This window comes from Ceratotherium simum, chromosome 30, assembly GCF_057802395.1.
Source record: "Ceratotherium simum simum isolate JZ-2026a chromosome 30, ASM5780239v1, whole genome shotgun sequence".
NCBI lineage: Eukaryota > Metazoa > Chordata > Mammalia > Perissodactyla > Rhinocerotidae > Ceratotherium > Ceratotherium simum.
Genome location: NC_141929.1, coordinates 21962700 through 21977933, shown reverse-complemented (window position 1 = coordinate 21977933; position 15234 = coordinate 21962700). Strand labels below are relative to the sequence as shown.

At 42.1% G+C, this 15234-nt stretch overlaps 1 protein-coding gene across 2 annotated transcripts in view; it reads right to left on the bottom strand.

Annotated features, from left to right (window-relative positions):
* CDH11 (cadherin 11) overlaps positions 1–15234 on the bottom strand; it is a 144488-nt gene that overhangs the window by 44892 nt on the left and 84362 nt on the right. For both annotated transcript variants that reach the window (XM_087420161.1, XM_004431677.3), the window contains one exon: positions 1118–1517. In XM_087420161.1, coding sequence (XP_087276287.1) covers positions 1118–1345 — 228 coding nt within the window. In that variant the 5' untranslated portion in view covers positions 1346–1517. The remainder of the gene's footprint in view (positions 1–1117; positions 1518–15234) is intronic.

The window sequence follows — 15234 nt, the reverse complement described above, 5'->3', positions numbered from 1 at the left end:
GTCCCTTTCCCCCTTCACTGAAAAATTCTGCTCATCTTTCAGGTCACAAGTTATTACCATGTTCTCCATGAAACCTTCCTTCATCCCTCCCAAATGTTACCAGGTAACCATAATGAATTTAACATGTAAATTCATCATGACTTGTATTGAATATCTTCATTACCCTATTCCTCATTTTAACTTTTTTTAATTGCTTAGGTAAGTGTCTCTTTTCCACTAATCTCTGAACTGTTTGAAGTCAAGGACAATTCTACCCTGGTTTACCATTTGCCCAGCTCTGCAACTGTGCATAGTAGGCTTTCCCTCTTATGTATGTGAATACCTATCTCCTTGTAGTTAATGTCACTATCGTCTGAAAGATGGCTGCATGTTTTACCATAAATGATAGCGGGCAGTCAGGTTTTCAAACATATTTTGGACTCTCTTTCTACACTTGCACTATTTTGGAGATGGTACACGGAGAAGGCAGCATTGAGTAGTGCTATGATTCTCAAGCCATCCCAACTGGGTTTTGCCATTCTTAAGCCAAAGCAGACAAAATCCCGCCCATCCTTATGACATATCCATCCATCTCATCCAGTATTTACAAAGGCTTCCCCAAAGCTGGGCTCAGTACCAGGACCTGGGGACACAAGGATGACACTTATCCTGATGGCAAGTAGCTTAGGGTCCAGTGAGGGAGACAGATGAATAAATAGACATGTGTAAGACAAAAAGGAAAGCTATGATAAAAAAGGTACAGAAGGTTATGAGGATACAAAGGAGGAGCATCCATATTGAGGCTAGGGTGTGCTCAGGGAAATGCCCCCCATAGAGAATGGTTAAATAAATAGTCATCATTTCAATTCAGGAGACTATTGTCCAACCATTAAAAAATGGAGGTTTTGTCGTATAACGTTAAGTGGAAAATAGAAGCATTCTTAACATAGTTGTATTAATATATTATGGATAGGTCTATTAATTGGAAAAAAAAAGTTGGAAGGATGTATGAACAATGATTTTATGGTTCTTACTGGATGGCCAGACCATTGGTATTTTCTCTCCCAGATTTCTTTGCCATATCTACTACTGGAATGGTAGAGGGAGATGAGTAGATAGTGAACAACAGCAGCCTTACCCTGCCCACGAGCACGGGGTCAGGCCCGGTGTACTCCTCTATCACAAAGAACTGGTTCCAGACCCAGCCTCTCTTGGAGCGCTGCAGCACCTGCCCCTCCTTGCCCTTCTCGTGGTGCCCATGGAACGAGGGTCGCAGGTGGCTCCGCCGCTCCGTGGTGAAGGCCTGGCTGTGGCACAGCATGCCCAGGCACACCAGGGCGGCTTGTAAACAGTAGTTCTCCTTCATTTTTGGTTACGTGGTAGGCACAGGAGAATGCAGCTGTCACCTCTTCCACCAACTGTATGGTGGCCCGGCCGATGGCGGCCTCCCAGACGTGTCACGCAGACCTCTCTTGGAGTGGAATGTCTCTGCTCGCTGAGCACATCACGTCAGGGCTGCCCACTTCCCCAGTCGGCTTCTGCAGGCAGAGAGAAAGGTCAGATGAGCTGCAGGCTCCAACCCCACTTCATTTCAATTCCATTCTATAAACATTTACCCACACGGGACCATGCGAGCACTTTGCTCTGGGAAGTGAGGAGGGAGACGTGAGTAAGAAATAGTCTTGCTCTCTCGCAGCTTACACGTGGTGGGCAAGATAAACACATACACAAAGAGACTCCTGAAGGTCTGTGAGAGGATAAAACGTGTATGCTGTGGAATCCAGATGCCCATATCTCAGTTTTACCACTGACTAGGTACCTATGGGTTTTGAAGCCAACTGACTTCTCTGAGCATAGCTTGCTCGTTTATGAAATGGGGATGAGACTTGTACCCACTGCATGGTCAACATGGAGATTAAATGAGTAATGCCCCTAAGTTTCTCAGCACAATGCCTGGTACACAGTAAGCACTCTAGATTTATCTGTTATTATTATTGAACATACTTGTGCTTGGGTGTGTTTTTGTAATAGGGGAACTTAAGGCATTATGGAAGTCCAGGAGAGGAACATCTCATTGTTGGGGATTGAGGATGGAGATGGCAGAGAGTAGGGGCAGTTAAGGGACACTTCCTAGAGGACAGGATGGCTAGGCTCAACCCTGAAGTGAGAGGTACTGTGACAAGAAGGGAGTGGATGGGATGTCCATGCAGAAAGAACAGCAGCCTCAAAGCCCAGAGCTGGTCACAAGCACAGCATGTCTCAAGACATCCAGCATCACTGGAGGGTATAATGAAGGAGGAAGGCAGCAATGGACCCCGCTAGAGAAAGAAGGTCCTGGTAGATCCTGAGAAATCACTGGTGGTCACTAAAACATTTAGCAGTGAAATAATGGGTCAAGTTCTCATTGCTGGATCAGTGAAGGCTATAGTGTCAATTTTTGTCTCAAGATTTGCTCTTGTTGGGTCAAAGGTCTACTCAAGAAGCCAAAGATCCTACCTTAATCTGGAAGTCTTACAAAGGATACTTTACAAACTCTCTCCAACCAGGAGAAGCAAAATAAAACAGTATGTGCTACCAACTAGTTCAAAGGTCTTGTTGTTCCTGTATCCACCCATGACTCAGCTACTCATCAATAGTAAGGATGAGCAGCTACCACCTTTCCACACACTTTACAGATTTCTGATCTACAGTCACTCCAGGCCTCTCTCCATCACTCTGGCTTTTCTCTCTAGTCCTTAACTCCTGCCTCAGGTTCTTGCACTTCCTCACTGGACTTAGTCTTTCTGGTGCTAGAAACTTAATTCTCCCCAAAGAGCTTCTGTTGCTGTTTCCCTCTGTTAGCACCTCACACTTTCTTCTGGAAAATCATCCTCTCCCCCTGGAGTGCCACCCAGACTTCAATTGGAGCCCTGGCTCCCAGAATCAGATGATCCTCATTACCACGCCCACCACCAACATGAGGGAATTGCAGAGAATTGTTGGGCATGGAGGATCACACATTAATATCGAGGATGACACTTCATTTCAGCACTGGTGGGTCTAAACGAAATTGGTGAGTGTTCTGAACATTGTAGGAATGAAAACCATCATCCATTTCTTAGCTATCTGGTTTGGATGAAGTGTTGGGGGGAAGAGGGGAATAGGAAGGAGAAAGCATGGATCTTGGCAGGGTGGAATGTACCTAGACTTGGAGATCAGATAGACCTGGATTGGAATACCACTTCTAAATCTTACAATATGGGTGACCTTGGGCACGTCAGTCAGGCACTCTGAGCCTCCATGGCCTCATCTGAACAGCAGGGATGGCAAGAATTGCTGCACGTATAGGGCTGAACGCAGAGTGGGCAGTAGGCACACACTGGCTCTCTCCCTCTCGTCCTACACTGCCACAATCCAAGCCTGCAGAATCTCACTCAGCAGAAGGAGGTGCTCTTGCCTTGCAGATGGAGATGCCCAGAAGAGAGTGGTGAAGCGCTTTCTCTACGAGAGGAACTGAGGAATAAGAGTTACCTGGGGATACCGTAGCCATCTGGCCTTAGTAGTCTAGAAAATAAGGGAATTGGTGGAATTCTAATTTGTTGGTACAGAACCCCTTCATTTCTGATGGTCTTTCACTTTACTAACCCAAGCCTTTCTGCTTCCTTTGTAATGTGGCACAATGGTATCTGGGGAGGCCACAGACGTGCAGTTAATTTCCGGTGTCCATCACTGCCCCAATACCACTCTATGATGTATTCTGTTAGTCTCTTTTCAAGGCATGAGGAGTTTAATACTTGCTGTAGACAGATACGTCGGGATATGGAAAGGGCTGTGTGGAAGAGAGAGGAAGATTAAAAAGGCAGCGTCATCATTTAACAGCTTCACCCTCAGGCTCGGGCATATTAATAATACATCAAATGCTGTTTCTTGCAAGCCAAACTGATTGTGAGGAAGGAGCACAGAGAGGAACCCAGGAGGGTTAGATCCTAAAATGAGGCATTGTGAAGCAAGAGGAGGATCCTGGGGCTTAAGTTAGGAAGCTGAGGATAGGGTCGAGAATCTGCCGTTAGCTTAGCGTGGCACCACATCAGTTTCCCTCTCGGTGGCTCTGCCTCCTTCTCTGTAATATAAAGCCACAGGGTGACATTGTCTACAAGTGACTTCTAGCTTCATATTCATGGTTGGAGGTATGGTGAGAGATGGTGGGGTATTTCTTCTGATTCATACACCATCTCCTGACTAGACTGGATGCCTCTTAATGGTTGGGATTAGATCTTATTCAAAATTATATGTCCAGTGGCTGGGCTCTTCAAAGCAGGCCATCAATAAAAGTCAAATGTCTGATTTGACCCACATACTTCACATTCAAACTTGACGTTGCCACCACGGAATCTCAAGAAGAAGAAATAACAAGGAAAGAGCATATGGTGCAACAAGATCCCTGCCCATTCTACACCATGCCAAGTATTAAGTGTTCATTCATACAGTGATAAATTATTCTTGCATATAAACTGTGAAGTGTATTTGAAAGAAAGAGTTTAATTAAAGTTGATATTTCTACACCTCTTTCTTCTGGCTGCCATTTTGCTGTAAAGCACAATTATTTTTGACACCAGAAGTGTTGAAACTAGATGACAACTATTTTTTTCCTTTATAAAAAAAATACTAGCTTGATACTAATGAATTTAAGAATTTCCACATGACCAATAAACAATAAACCCTTTGTTGAAAAGATGAAATTATCTATTTTCTTCTGTTGGAAAGAATAACAAAACAACTTGCTTTTAAAAGTAATTCATTGGACCCATTATTGTAAGTGCATATATGATTATGTAATATATAAATTTATTTTCATGATTAATCTCAGGTATGCTAAGATGAATTTAAAGACATGATTTTTTTTATTAATTCAACTTCAGAATGAAAATTTACTTAGCAAAAGCTTTTTCTAGCCATTTTTATAAAACTTTACAAATAGTAACCCATCTATTAAGTTCTATAACAAACATATGAATAGGTTCTATGAATATTCTTATTTTAAAGGATGGGGAAACTGAGGCCCATATAAATTAAGCAACTTGTACAAGGTTATGCTGTTGATAAATAGCAGAGCTGGAATTTGAACTCATGACATCTGGCTCCCAAGTCTATATTCTTAACCAGTGAACAATACCAACTCTTGTCATGTGTATGTGTCTGAAGTTCATAAAGAAATGATATGGACACTGTGATAAAAACAGTAACCTAGAAGCCACCTAAAGTAAACCACTATTAGAACTTGGTGTATATTAATAATATCACTATGATGAAAATATTAATAATAGCTAACATTTGTCCAGTGTTATTACCTGCCTAACTCTCTTCTAAGTGCTTTCAATGAGTTGAGTCATAAATTTTCACAATAACCCTACAAAGTAGTAGTATTGTTATTCCCATTTTACAGGTGAGTAGTCTGAGGCACAGCAAGATTAAATAACCTGCCCATGGTTACAGAGCCAGCAAGTGGAGGAGCTGGGATATGAACTTTGGATGTTTGGTTCCAAGATCTGCATTGGTGTCCCCTATAACCCGATGCCCCTCTATGTGAAGGCTGAAGATCAAATAGAGACACACGTCCCGATATACACACAGTAGTTTTATGGTGATAATAATTTAAGTTTTGGTGGCAGTGGGCGGGGCGGGGGAGTAATATTGTGACTAAAATATTAAAACTAAACCAGAAAGAGGAAGGTAAGGTATTTTGTAGCAACGACCAAAGTGAAGACGAACAAGAGGTAATTACATCAGTCCATCAACAACACAGTCCAACCAGGTCCTTAAACATTAAACAGCACACTACACAAAAGTTAACTTTTGCTTTTTATTTTTAAAACCCATTTCAAAACTTCTACAGGTATAGGTTAAGAAAGACGTGTTTGGGGAGATTCTTTTTTTTTTTAAATGCTTCTAAAATTTAGAGATCTGGCTGATGTATTCAATGGTAGAGAGTTTGCAGGAATCACACATGAAAATTAATAGGCGACCACCTTCCAAAGAAGACCTTGACATTGGTAATAATTAGGGAAATATGGAAATATATCAATGCTCTAATTGGTTTTAATAAAGACCTCCAAGGTAGTTCTTCAACAATCCTTCTATGAAAGTACTTTCTAGTAATATACCAGGAGGTCTAAGCATTAGGGTTCCACTAAAACATACAGGAAGACTTTATTTTATGATGGGAGCATATTGCTTGGAAGGAAAAATAAATGTTGTTGAAAGTCACAGGAGTAATAACATGACAGGAAAATGGATTTGCAAAACCACCAGCTCTAAGTGGAAGGCTCCCCCCTCTATCTCAAGAGCAGATAGCCCATCATAAGCTACTGCGCCTTGAGCATAAAACTCTCTCGCTGTGCCTGCTTTTGTCTCTGTAAAAGAAAATGACATATACGGGTGTTTAAGTATATTTGGACTCCTGCTGGAAATTGTTATCGGGTAGAGAAAGGAAGACGAAAGCGCTTAGCAGAAAGCAAGTGGCTTTGGTTTTTCAGCTTTCTCCTCCCCACAGAGCTGGAAGGATCAGACAGGCTGACCTGTTCTTTTCATTTCCAGGGAGCTAATTTACAGTTAAAGACAGGTTATCATTACATTAAGAATATTACCGAGGCCCACACCAGAACTCAAAACTCCATTCTGCACATGCACATTCTGCAATGCCCCCTTGTCGCCGAGCTCAGGGGTTCTGCTCTCCACTTCAACAAACACAGCTTTGTAACCAATCGGGTTCCATTATGCAAATTAATTCAAGCATATTTTATTCCCCGTTCAGATCTCATCACTCGGCACTGAGCTGGTCTCTAGTTTCAAATCATATAACAGGAATTATGCCACGTCTGTGGAAATCACATAGAATGGGGAAAGGAAGTATTAAAATAACTCTCAAATCACATTTCTTCTTCTCTGATTTCTATACTTAGAGCAAAGCATAAGCTTGGGGTAATAATCACTTCTTCTAGGGTGCAAAATACACAGCAGAGACTGCAAAAGAGTCGTTGTATATGTTACTCCACTTTCTAATACCAAATTCAGATGTTAGAGTATTCAGCAAACAGGGCTACTTATCAATGGCCATGATGTTCTCTAGGGCAAGTGGAAATTTTAAAACTGCTCCAATATAGGTCTGTGTCTCTGCTTCTAGAGAAATAGAGAACCACAGGAGTGTCAGCTTTGGAAGTGAAAAGATCACTCACTGCCTGGCGTTGGGCAGACCTGGGTCCAAATCCTGGTTCCATCACTTACAGGCTACAGAAAATTAGGCAATGATAGTAGGGATGATCGTTGACTAGGTACTTGATTCTTCTAGTGCTGGTACACATCATCCCAACTGTATGTAAAAATCACTCGGATTTTATCTATGAGGAAACCGAGGCTCAGAGTGGTTAAGTAAATCACCCAAGGGTACACCCTGAATCACTGGCAAGGCTGCAATTCAATTTCAAGTTTATGTGACTGCAAACCCCATGCTTTGGCTTCACGAGGCTCCTGAACTCTGGGGGTCCATGTGGCTGCCTGATCCACCTCCAAGGATCATCTCAACTCCAAAATTGTATTTGATATTGAAAATAATCTTTCTTAGATGTGAATTTCATTTATTTTTAAGTATGTATCATTACCTTTATTCTTAGGCTCTCATGGCCACAAAGTATAGGAATCTGACTTAAGTCCCCAGACCCCAAACACGCAGAATCATTCAGTGATTATTTATTTATCGCTTCAAATAATTAAATCATCTTCAAATGATAAGATGATTAAATACAATGTGTGCAATTTAGAACTTATTATTTGTGCTCTACTCAATCTTAAGCTAGTTTTTTTCTCACTGTAATATTTTTAAATGTTAATCATTAAGATGAATAAAATATATCAACACATACAGAAAATAACGTTGTCAGCAGTGTCACCTCAGACTATGAATAAACACTCTATATGAATGTGTGGAAACAGAGAGCTTTTATTTTCAATTTTTCTTTTGCATGAGCTAAAATACCTGAAGGAAGATTAGAGCAAAAATGGCAATGACAGATGCTCAACATAATGTAGCGTCATTTGTGGCATCAAAGCCCTATATGTAAATCTCCCTTTGTTTCAGAGCAGTAAACATCTATAAAGCTTTCTTTACTTGCCACTCCTTCGTTGAGCAATAACTTTTCACAGTGCCTGGCTGGGTTGGACCTTGGGGATACATAGGCTGCAATGAATCTCTGTTCTGTGCACGTACTCAAACAATGGCGAGACAGTTGTCTCAGCAGATGAATAATGGTATGATGTGATCACTGCAAACAGGACTGTGTGCAAGAGCACAGAGGAATCGGTGACCACATGTCTGCAGATAATTTGTAACATATCATGCCTGCCCTCCTGTACTTGCCCACTCTAGCCTCTTCCAAACATCTATATCCACAACCTCCAACACCTGGAGCTTCCCCTCTCACCTTGAACATGGCTGATTGAATCATATCTAGTCCAATGATAACCAAACCACAAACTGACCACTGATTGTTCAACCTGTGTAACCTGGCTCAACATGATAAGCTGGGTAAATCAGAGTCACCTGTGAATTTGAATGAAGGAAAACAGGAACCATTTGCTAGTTAGTGAGGGAGCCGAAACAGAAAGGTAATGAGGCACCTGGGGCATGGAGCAGCCACAAAGTGACATCCTATGGCCAACGCTTCAGCGAAGTAAGGTTACGAGCAAGCCAGTTAGAAACCAGACAGAAAGAAATATGGCCTCTGTCCCTGAGTGGCGTAAAGGGCAGAACGCATGGCCCTGTTCTCTGAAGATCTTAGCAGTCAAGGACTGCCCTCCAGCTGCTCTCTCCATGGGTCCCAGCCCTACCCATCTTCTGTTCCTGAATTTCTATGCCATTTGCAATGCCCTATGCATTGGATGACAATAAGACCCCTGTACATGAGTTAACTTGATTGCTTTCTTTTATCATTAAACAGCAAACCTAGTAAACTATAATAACCAAGAGGAAAAAGGTGCTTTTTATTCTGCAAGAGTGATGTACCATAGCTGTGGAGACCATTTGTTCAGATGTAGAAAACACCTTCTTTTCTGAATTTCCAAGGAACGCTGAGGCAACAGGGAGATCTCTACAACAGAAGTGAAGACACTTGTGTCCTAGCAAAGGTTCTGCCACTGAACAGTTGTGTAACCTTAGAAGAAATACTTCCTCCTCTAGGACTAAGTTTCTCCTTCTATAAAATAGGAGGTGGGCAATAGTCTAGTAGGGGTCTTCCACGTCTACCGTGAGGCTGTGCTGTGCTGAGACAGGGCAGCCTTCTCTGGATGGAGGTTTCATCTCATTTAGAAGGTCCGAATCTCAGCTGGCAAGACTGTTCCATGCACAACTCCAAGAGGCCCCTCTTCTATTGGATATAATGGGAACAGTGTCCTCTGGCTAGGCAATGCAGAGCCTGCTAAGGTGACAGGTCTTGAATCCCAGAATTAGGAAGCAGGACTTCACCTGATGGACAATGGGAATCCATTAAGGACTCTGGTCAGGAGCTTGATGGAGTGTAAGTGGTCAGAGGTATGCAGGAGAAACTGACGTGAAAAATGGCAGTTCTGATAAAATGGTCGAGAGCACAGCCTCAGGAGTCAGCTGGGGTTAGAGGGTCAGAGCTCAAGCGTTACTACTCACTAGGTCTAAGACTCTACCTCTGTGACGCTCCACGCTGCAGTGTTGAAAATGTGAAAAATACTAGGACCAGCCTTAAAGAAAGAATGCTAAAATAAAATGAGATCATGCACGGGAAGAACGTTGTTTAGTACTTGACATAGCCTGGCACACAGTGAGTGATCAAGAGGATAAATTAGGAGTTTTGTTCCTTCAACAAGAATACATAAATATGTACTATCAGTCCTGGGTACACTGATATAAGATACAATATAAAGCCACAACATGCAATACAACATGCAATAAGGTGCAAGCCTTACAAAGAGCTCCAGGAGGCTGTCCATTAAGAGGAGATAAACAAAATAACTTATAACAGGGATTGCTAAATGCAATGATACAAATATATGAGGGACAAGATAAAGTAGATCAGTGTTGTCCAATAGAAATATGTCACATGTATAATTTTTTTTTTTTCCAGTGAGGAAGATCAGCCCTGAGCTAACATCCATGCCAATCCTCCTCTTTTAGCTGAGGAAGACTGGCCCTGGGCTAACATCCAGGCCCATCTTCCTCTACTTTATATGGTATGCTGCCACAGCATGGCCTGACAAGTGGTGCGTTGGTGTGCGACTGGGATCTGAATCCCGGCCGCCAGCAACTGAGCACGTGCACTTAACCGCTATGCCCTGGGGCCAGCCTCTCACATGTATAATTTTAAATTTTCTAGATGCCACATTTTTAAAAAGTTTAAAAAATGGGTGACATTATTTTTAATAATATATTTTATTTAAACCAGTATGCCCCAAATTGTATCATTTCAATATGTAATCAATATATGAATTATTGAGATATTTTGCTTTTTTTTTTTGGCCTAAGTCTTCAAAACCCGGACATCTTAAACTTATGGCATATCTCAGTTTGGACTTGCCACACTTCAAGAGCTCAATAGCCATATGTGGCTAGTGGCTACCATCTAGGGCAGCACAGAAGTAGAGGATTCTAGAGTATCTTGCGAGAAGAGGGCGTGTACTCAAGGAAGACTGCCTGGAGTCATTGCTAGAGTTCAGGTGAGAGGCAATATGGCTCTGACCTAGAAACACAAGCCTCAGGTGGAGGAAAAGCGGCTGTTCTAGAAATCATGCAGATGCAGAGGGCCTTGGGAACTGGACAGTCTGAGAAAGACAGAGGATGAGATTGCAGACAGAGGAGAGTGAGAAGATGGGAGAGCTGCTCCTGGCCTCAACAGGAGAAGGGGCTCGTCTGGGGATAGAGAGCATGAGTCTGGTTTTAAACACGTCAAGCTTGTGAAGCCAACGGACTTATGCTCAAGTGGAACATTCAGAGTAGACTTAGGTTCCCAAATTCTTCCAAGAGTAGGTATTATCAATGTTACCATTTCTGTTTCAAGTTTGGATATTTTGTTGCATTATTCAATACTAGAATCTCAGAACTGGATGAAACCCTAGCTTAGCCCTTCCATTGTTAGTCCTTCAAAAGACAAATGGGAAAACAGATACAGAGATGATAAATAACTCACGCAAAATAAAAGACAAAGTGAACAAAACCTAAACTCCTCATTCTATAGAGGAAAAACGAAGGGGGAGGCTTGACAGTGGTCCTCCCTTTCAAACTATTTCTATGGAAACAGCCAGTCCAGGTCCTATAAGGGAAAAGACATCCATAAATAACAGTCCAGGAGCTCTCTAAAGACCGTCAGTGGAGAACTAGAAGAGGAAAACAATCTGCATATTCTCGCTGGAATCTGACATCCTGCAGAGAACCATTTTCCACAAAGTCTGTTTTGTTTTTTAAAGTATAAACAATAAGAGGAGGAATTATCCCAAGGTGGCCTTAATAACTGACAAGGGTTTGATGCGGTTTTTTGAAATAATTACTAAATCGAGTGGAGAGAGGGCCTCAAATCACCACTGCCGAGAGCCTTTAGATTTCTGAGACGTCCAGCCTGTGTGACCCCAATCCACTGCGGTCCACATACATCCGTCCAGCTTAATCAGCCACCGAACAGGAGTGAGGAATGCATAAAGGCAAGCTGCTTCCAATTATCGGAAGCTTGCTTTTTATCAGAGTGTGGGTGGGCTGTTCTGGAGGTCTCTTTCTAATGTACCTCCCCGCAAACCACGCTCTCATGCTAAGAGTAGACTAAACTCTGCCACATTTTTAAATGGCTTTTTTTGTATGTCTACCTATACTACAGAGGATTTTCCCCCCTTATTTTTAGAAAGCAGACACCAACAATAGCCTCATAATGATCTCATTGTGGTTTCAAATAATCCAATCTTTGAAGCCCAATTCTTTCTTTTCAAATGTATTAACGTCATTTATCAAAAGTAATGGCATTTTTTAAAAAAGTTAAGCATAAAGGAAAAGTAATGGGATACAGCAAACTAGCCAAGCGCCTTGTACGCGTGCAGAGCATTTTCTGAAGCATTTGCCGAGCACTCTCAGACAGGCAAGACTTTCAAAGGCAACGTTAAGTATCTTTTGTGGCTCTCAGATAACATAGTTCACTTAATTAGATTTTTCATAATCCCAGGTTAATCCTATTGTGAATTACAGATGTGAGTTTTGACTTGCCTGGCAGAAACATCTCTTGCTACAAATGCATTTCTGGAAAAAAATATACCTTATTTATAATTCATTACCAGAATGATTACCTCAAAGAGCCCTCATCTCCCTCCCCTTCCCCCAGGTAGAAGTGACCATTTTCACTCCTTTGGATCACATTGTCCTTTTAAACAATTAATAAGGACACTTTTAACAGTCTTTGCCCCTGATTTTGTCTTCCTCTTCCCCAGGATATATGAAGTTCCTTAATATTTGGGAATATAGCTAACTACACAATGAATTCCTTGTCACTGGGTACAACGATATATACAGCTGACTCGGCCTCTATCCCTCATGGAGCTTAAAATTTAGACCAATATCTCTAGAACTTGACTGCAAATTAGAATTAACTGGAGAGCCTTAAAAATCCCATTGCTTAGGATTTATCCCAAAGCAACTAAAATCAATGAAAACCAGGAATCATTACTTTTTAAGTTTCCAGTGGTCCAATGTACATTCAAGGTTGAGAACCACCAGACTCGAGTTACACTATCCAATGTGGTAGCAACCTAGACACATGTGACTTTTTAAATTTAAATTATTTAAAATTAAATAAAATGGAAAATTTACTTCCTCAATGTGCTAGTCCCATTTCAAGTGCTCAAAGGTCATTTCAATCATGGAAGAAAGTTATATTAGTCAGTGTTGGTCTCAGGCACTAAAACATCTTCATCTGAGGCATAAAACGTCTGTTCAATGAAGATGGACAAAGAATCTGTAGCTAGGTCCAATAAAATGCTTCTTTGAAAAGTAGTTCAGCTGCATTAAAAAAAATAAAGAAAGGGAAAAAGAAACCACTCTTGAGATCTTGATACCAAACGGACTTGCTGTCTCAGGCTAGCAGCAGGTTAGTAAATTCCTGCTTCAGTGCCCATAATCTCCAGGTTTAGGGAGGAGGCCCCGGCTCAGGAAACTGTGGGACCACTGACAACTGACAACTCACTTCACCTCTCTGAATCTATTTTCTCTTATGAAAAAAGAGGACGAATGATGCCTGACCTCCCTGGCTCCCAAGTTAATTCGAGGGTCGAATGAGATAATGGATCGGAAACCTCTTCGTAAAAGCATAATGTCGGCTGCCCAGGTGAGGAGAAGGATGATGAAATGCTGACAGCAGTCGCAACTTACATTTCTTTGGGTAATTTTAAAAGCTTTGGCTTTTAACCTTTAGTAGTGTGAGTTGAGGATAAATGTAAATGACCTGGTATTATGGCAGAAAGGAAATGGAATTTCATTCCTTTCTCTGATAGAGATATAAAATCTGCCAGATGCTGCAAATGGGCTCCTTTCGTGTACATGGGCATCTTTTTTGTTTGCCCCCAGACCTAAAAGGATTCGGTAGTGGTGACTTGTGAGCTGACCTCCACTCTAGCTACTTGGCTAAGGGATGGTGTGTGTGTTGAGGAGAAGGCGGGATGGCTGATTCCAACAAGGAAAGCTGTGAAAATATATTAGGGCCCCAGGCTCACTAGAGATACAGGCCAGAAGTCCCTCTGCAGAGACCATGGGTCTTTCAATTTTCCTTGATATGGGATGAGAATGGAGCAATCGTGTGGAGTGTAGACAAAGCCAGGTACCTGTCACATGAGATGGCATGGGTGCTTCTGACCAGACGAGTTCCAGGAGGCCATCTTGGCAAACTTCTTTCCATTTGCTGTTGAAAACAGGATTGAATCTCCTTTGCAGTGTGGGTATTGAAGTGACCAGTGGTGTGAGCAATGGTTGGGTAACACTTGCTCTTCCTGTCAGAGAATAATCCTGGGCCTCACCTTAATGCCGCCAGATGAAACACTGATGTGTGGGACTTGCCTCTACCACCACATAATTCCTCCTTCCATAGTGACACACCTAATCTTTTTGACAGTGATCAGCTCATGAGACCTCACAGAGCTATCTCACGTGGGGCTGCTTCCTTTTGTTAGAAGCTATTTATTGTCTGCCTGCCTTCCTACAGTTCTGTGCTCCACTTGCATTTTATTACACCTTCTTTAGAGGCTGAGGCAGTGAAGGATGTAGAGCAAAATGTTGTTCTCACGTGGAAAATGTTATGGAGGAGAGGTTTGAAAAGCATGATGCATTCACTCAAGGACTATTTGGAAGAGCTGAGGAGGCTGGAGAACATCTGGGGAAGGATCGGGGCAATTCCTCCAAGGAAATATTGAAGGAACTGACGATGTCTGATTTGAAGCATGCAAGACCCTTGGGTAAAATACTTTCTATAAATTCCAGTAACCTATGAGTTTCTTGATGGTAAAGAATGTTTCACTAAATTCATAGTATTGAGTTATTGCAGAAATCCTAATCTCCACAAATATCTCTTAAGTGGTTGCTATGTGGAATAAGATCTAGCTGAGTTCTGAGCGCTCCTAGAAGGAAAAACTGAGACCTTCAGAGAAGAATTACAGGGAAGTTCAACGTCAAAGGTGGAAGGCAAGAGCTGCCAAATGTGCTGTCTGTGGCTTCAAATCCCATTTCCAGTGCTAACCAGCTATGTGAACTCAACTGAATGCTCTGAATGTGAAGTGCCCCAGGCCATTGTTTCCTTATCAGGACAAAGGAGGCAATAATAGAAAATCCTGAAGATGCTGGAGGGAAAGGTTATAAAGAATGTGTGAAAAACACATAGCACAGTGCCTGACACATAGTAGGCACTCAGGTATGCCCCCTTATGGACTGGGCTATATCAAGCAAAGGCTTAAACCTTAAGAGAGGTCAAGATATACTCAAGATGGCATAGCCACTTCACAAAGGAGATAAGACCTATGTCTGGAAGAAGATGGATAGAATTTTGAAAGGTAGAAATGGAAGGATGACACTGTAGCCTCCTCCTCATCCCCACTATGAAGCCATGCTCTGCACATCACTAGTTTACGCCGTGTTTCCCAGGAGAAGCCCAGCTGGACTGCCGAGGGCTCTCAGGTTCCACCTAGCCCTTGCCAGGTTGTTCTCCCTGGGGTCTACCCCTGCCTCTGGCATTTTTACCT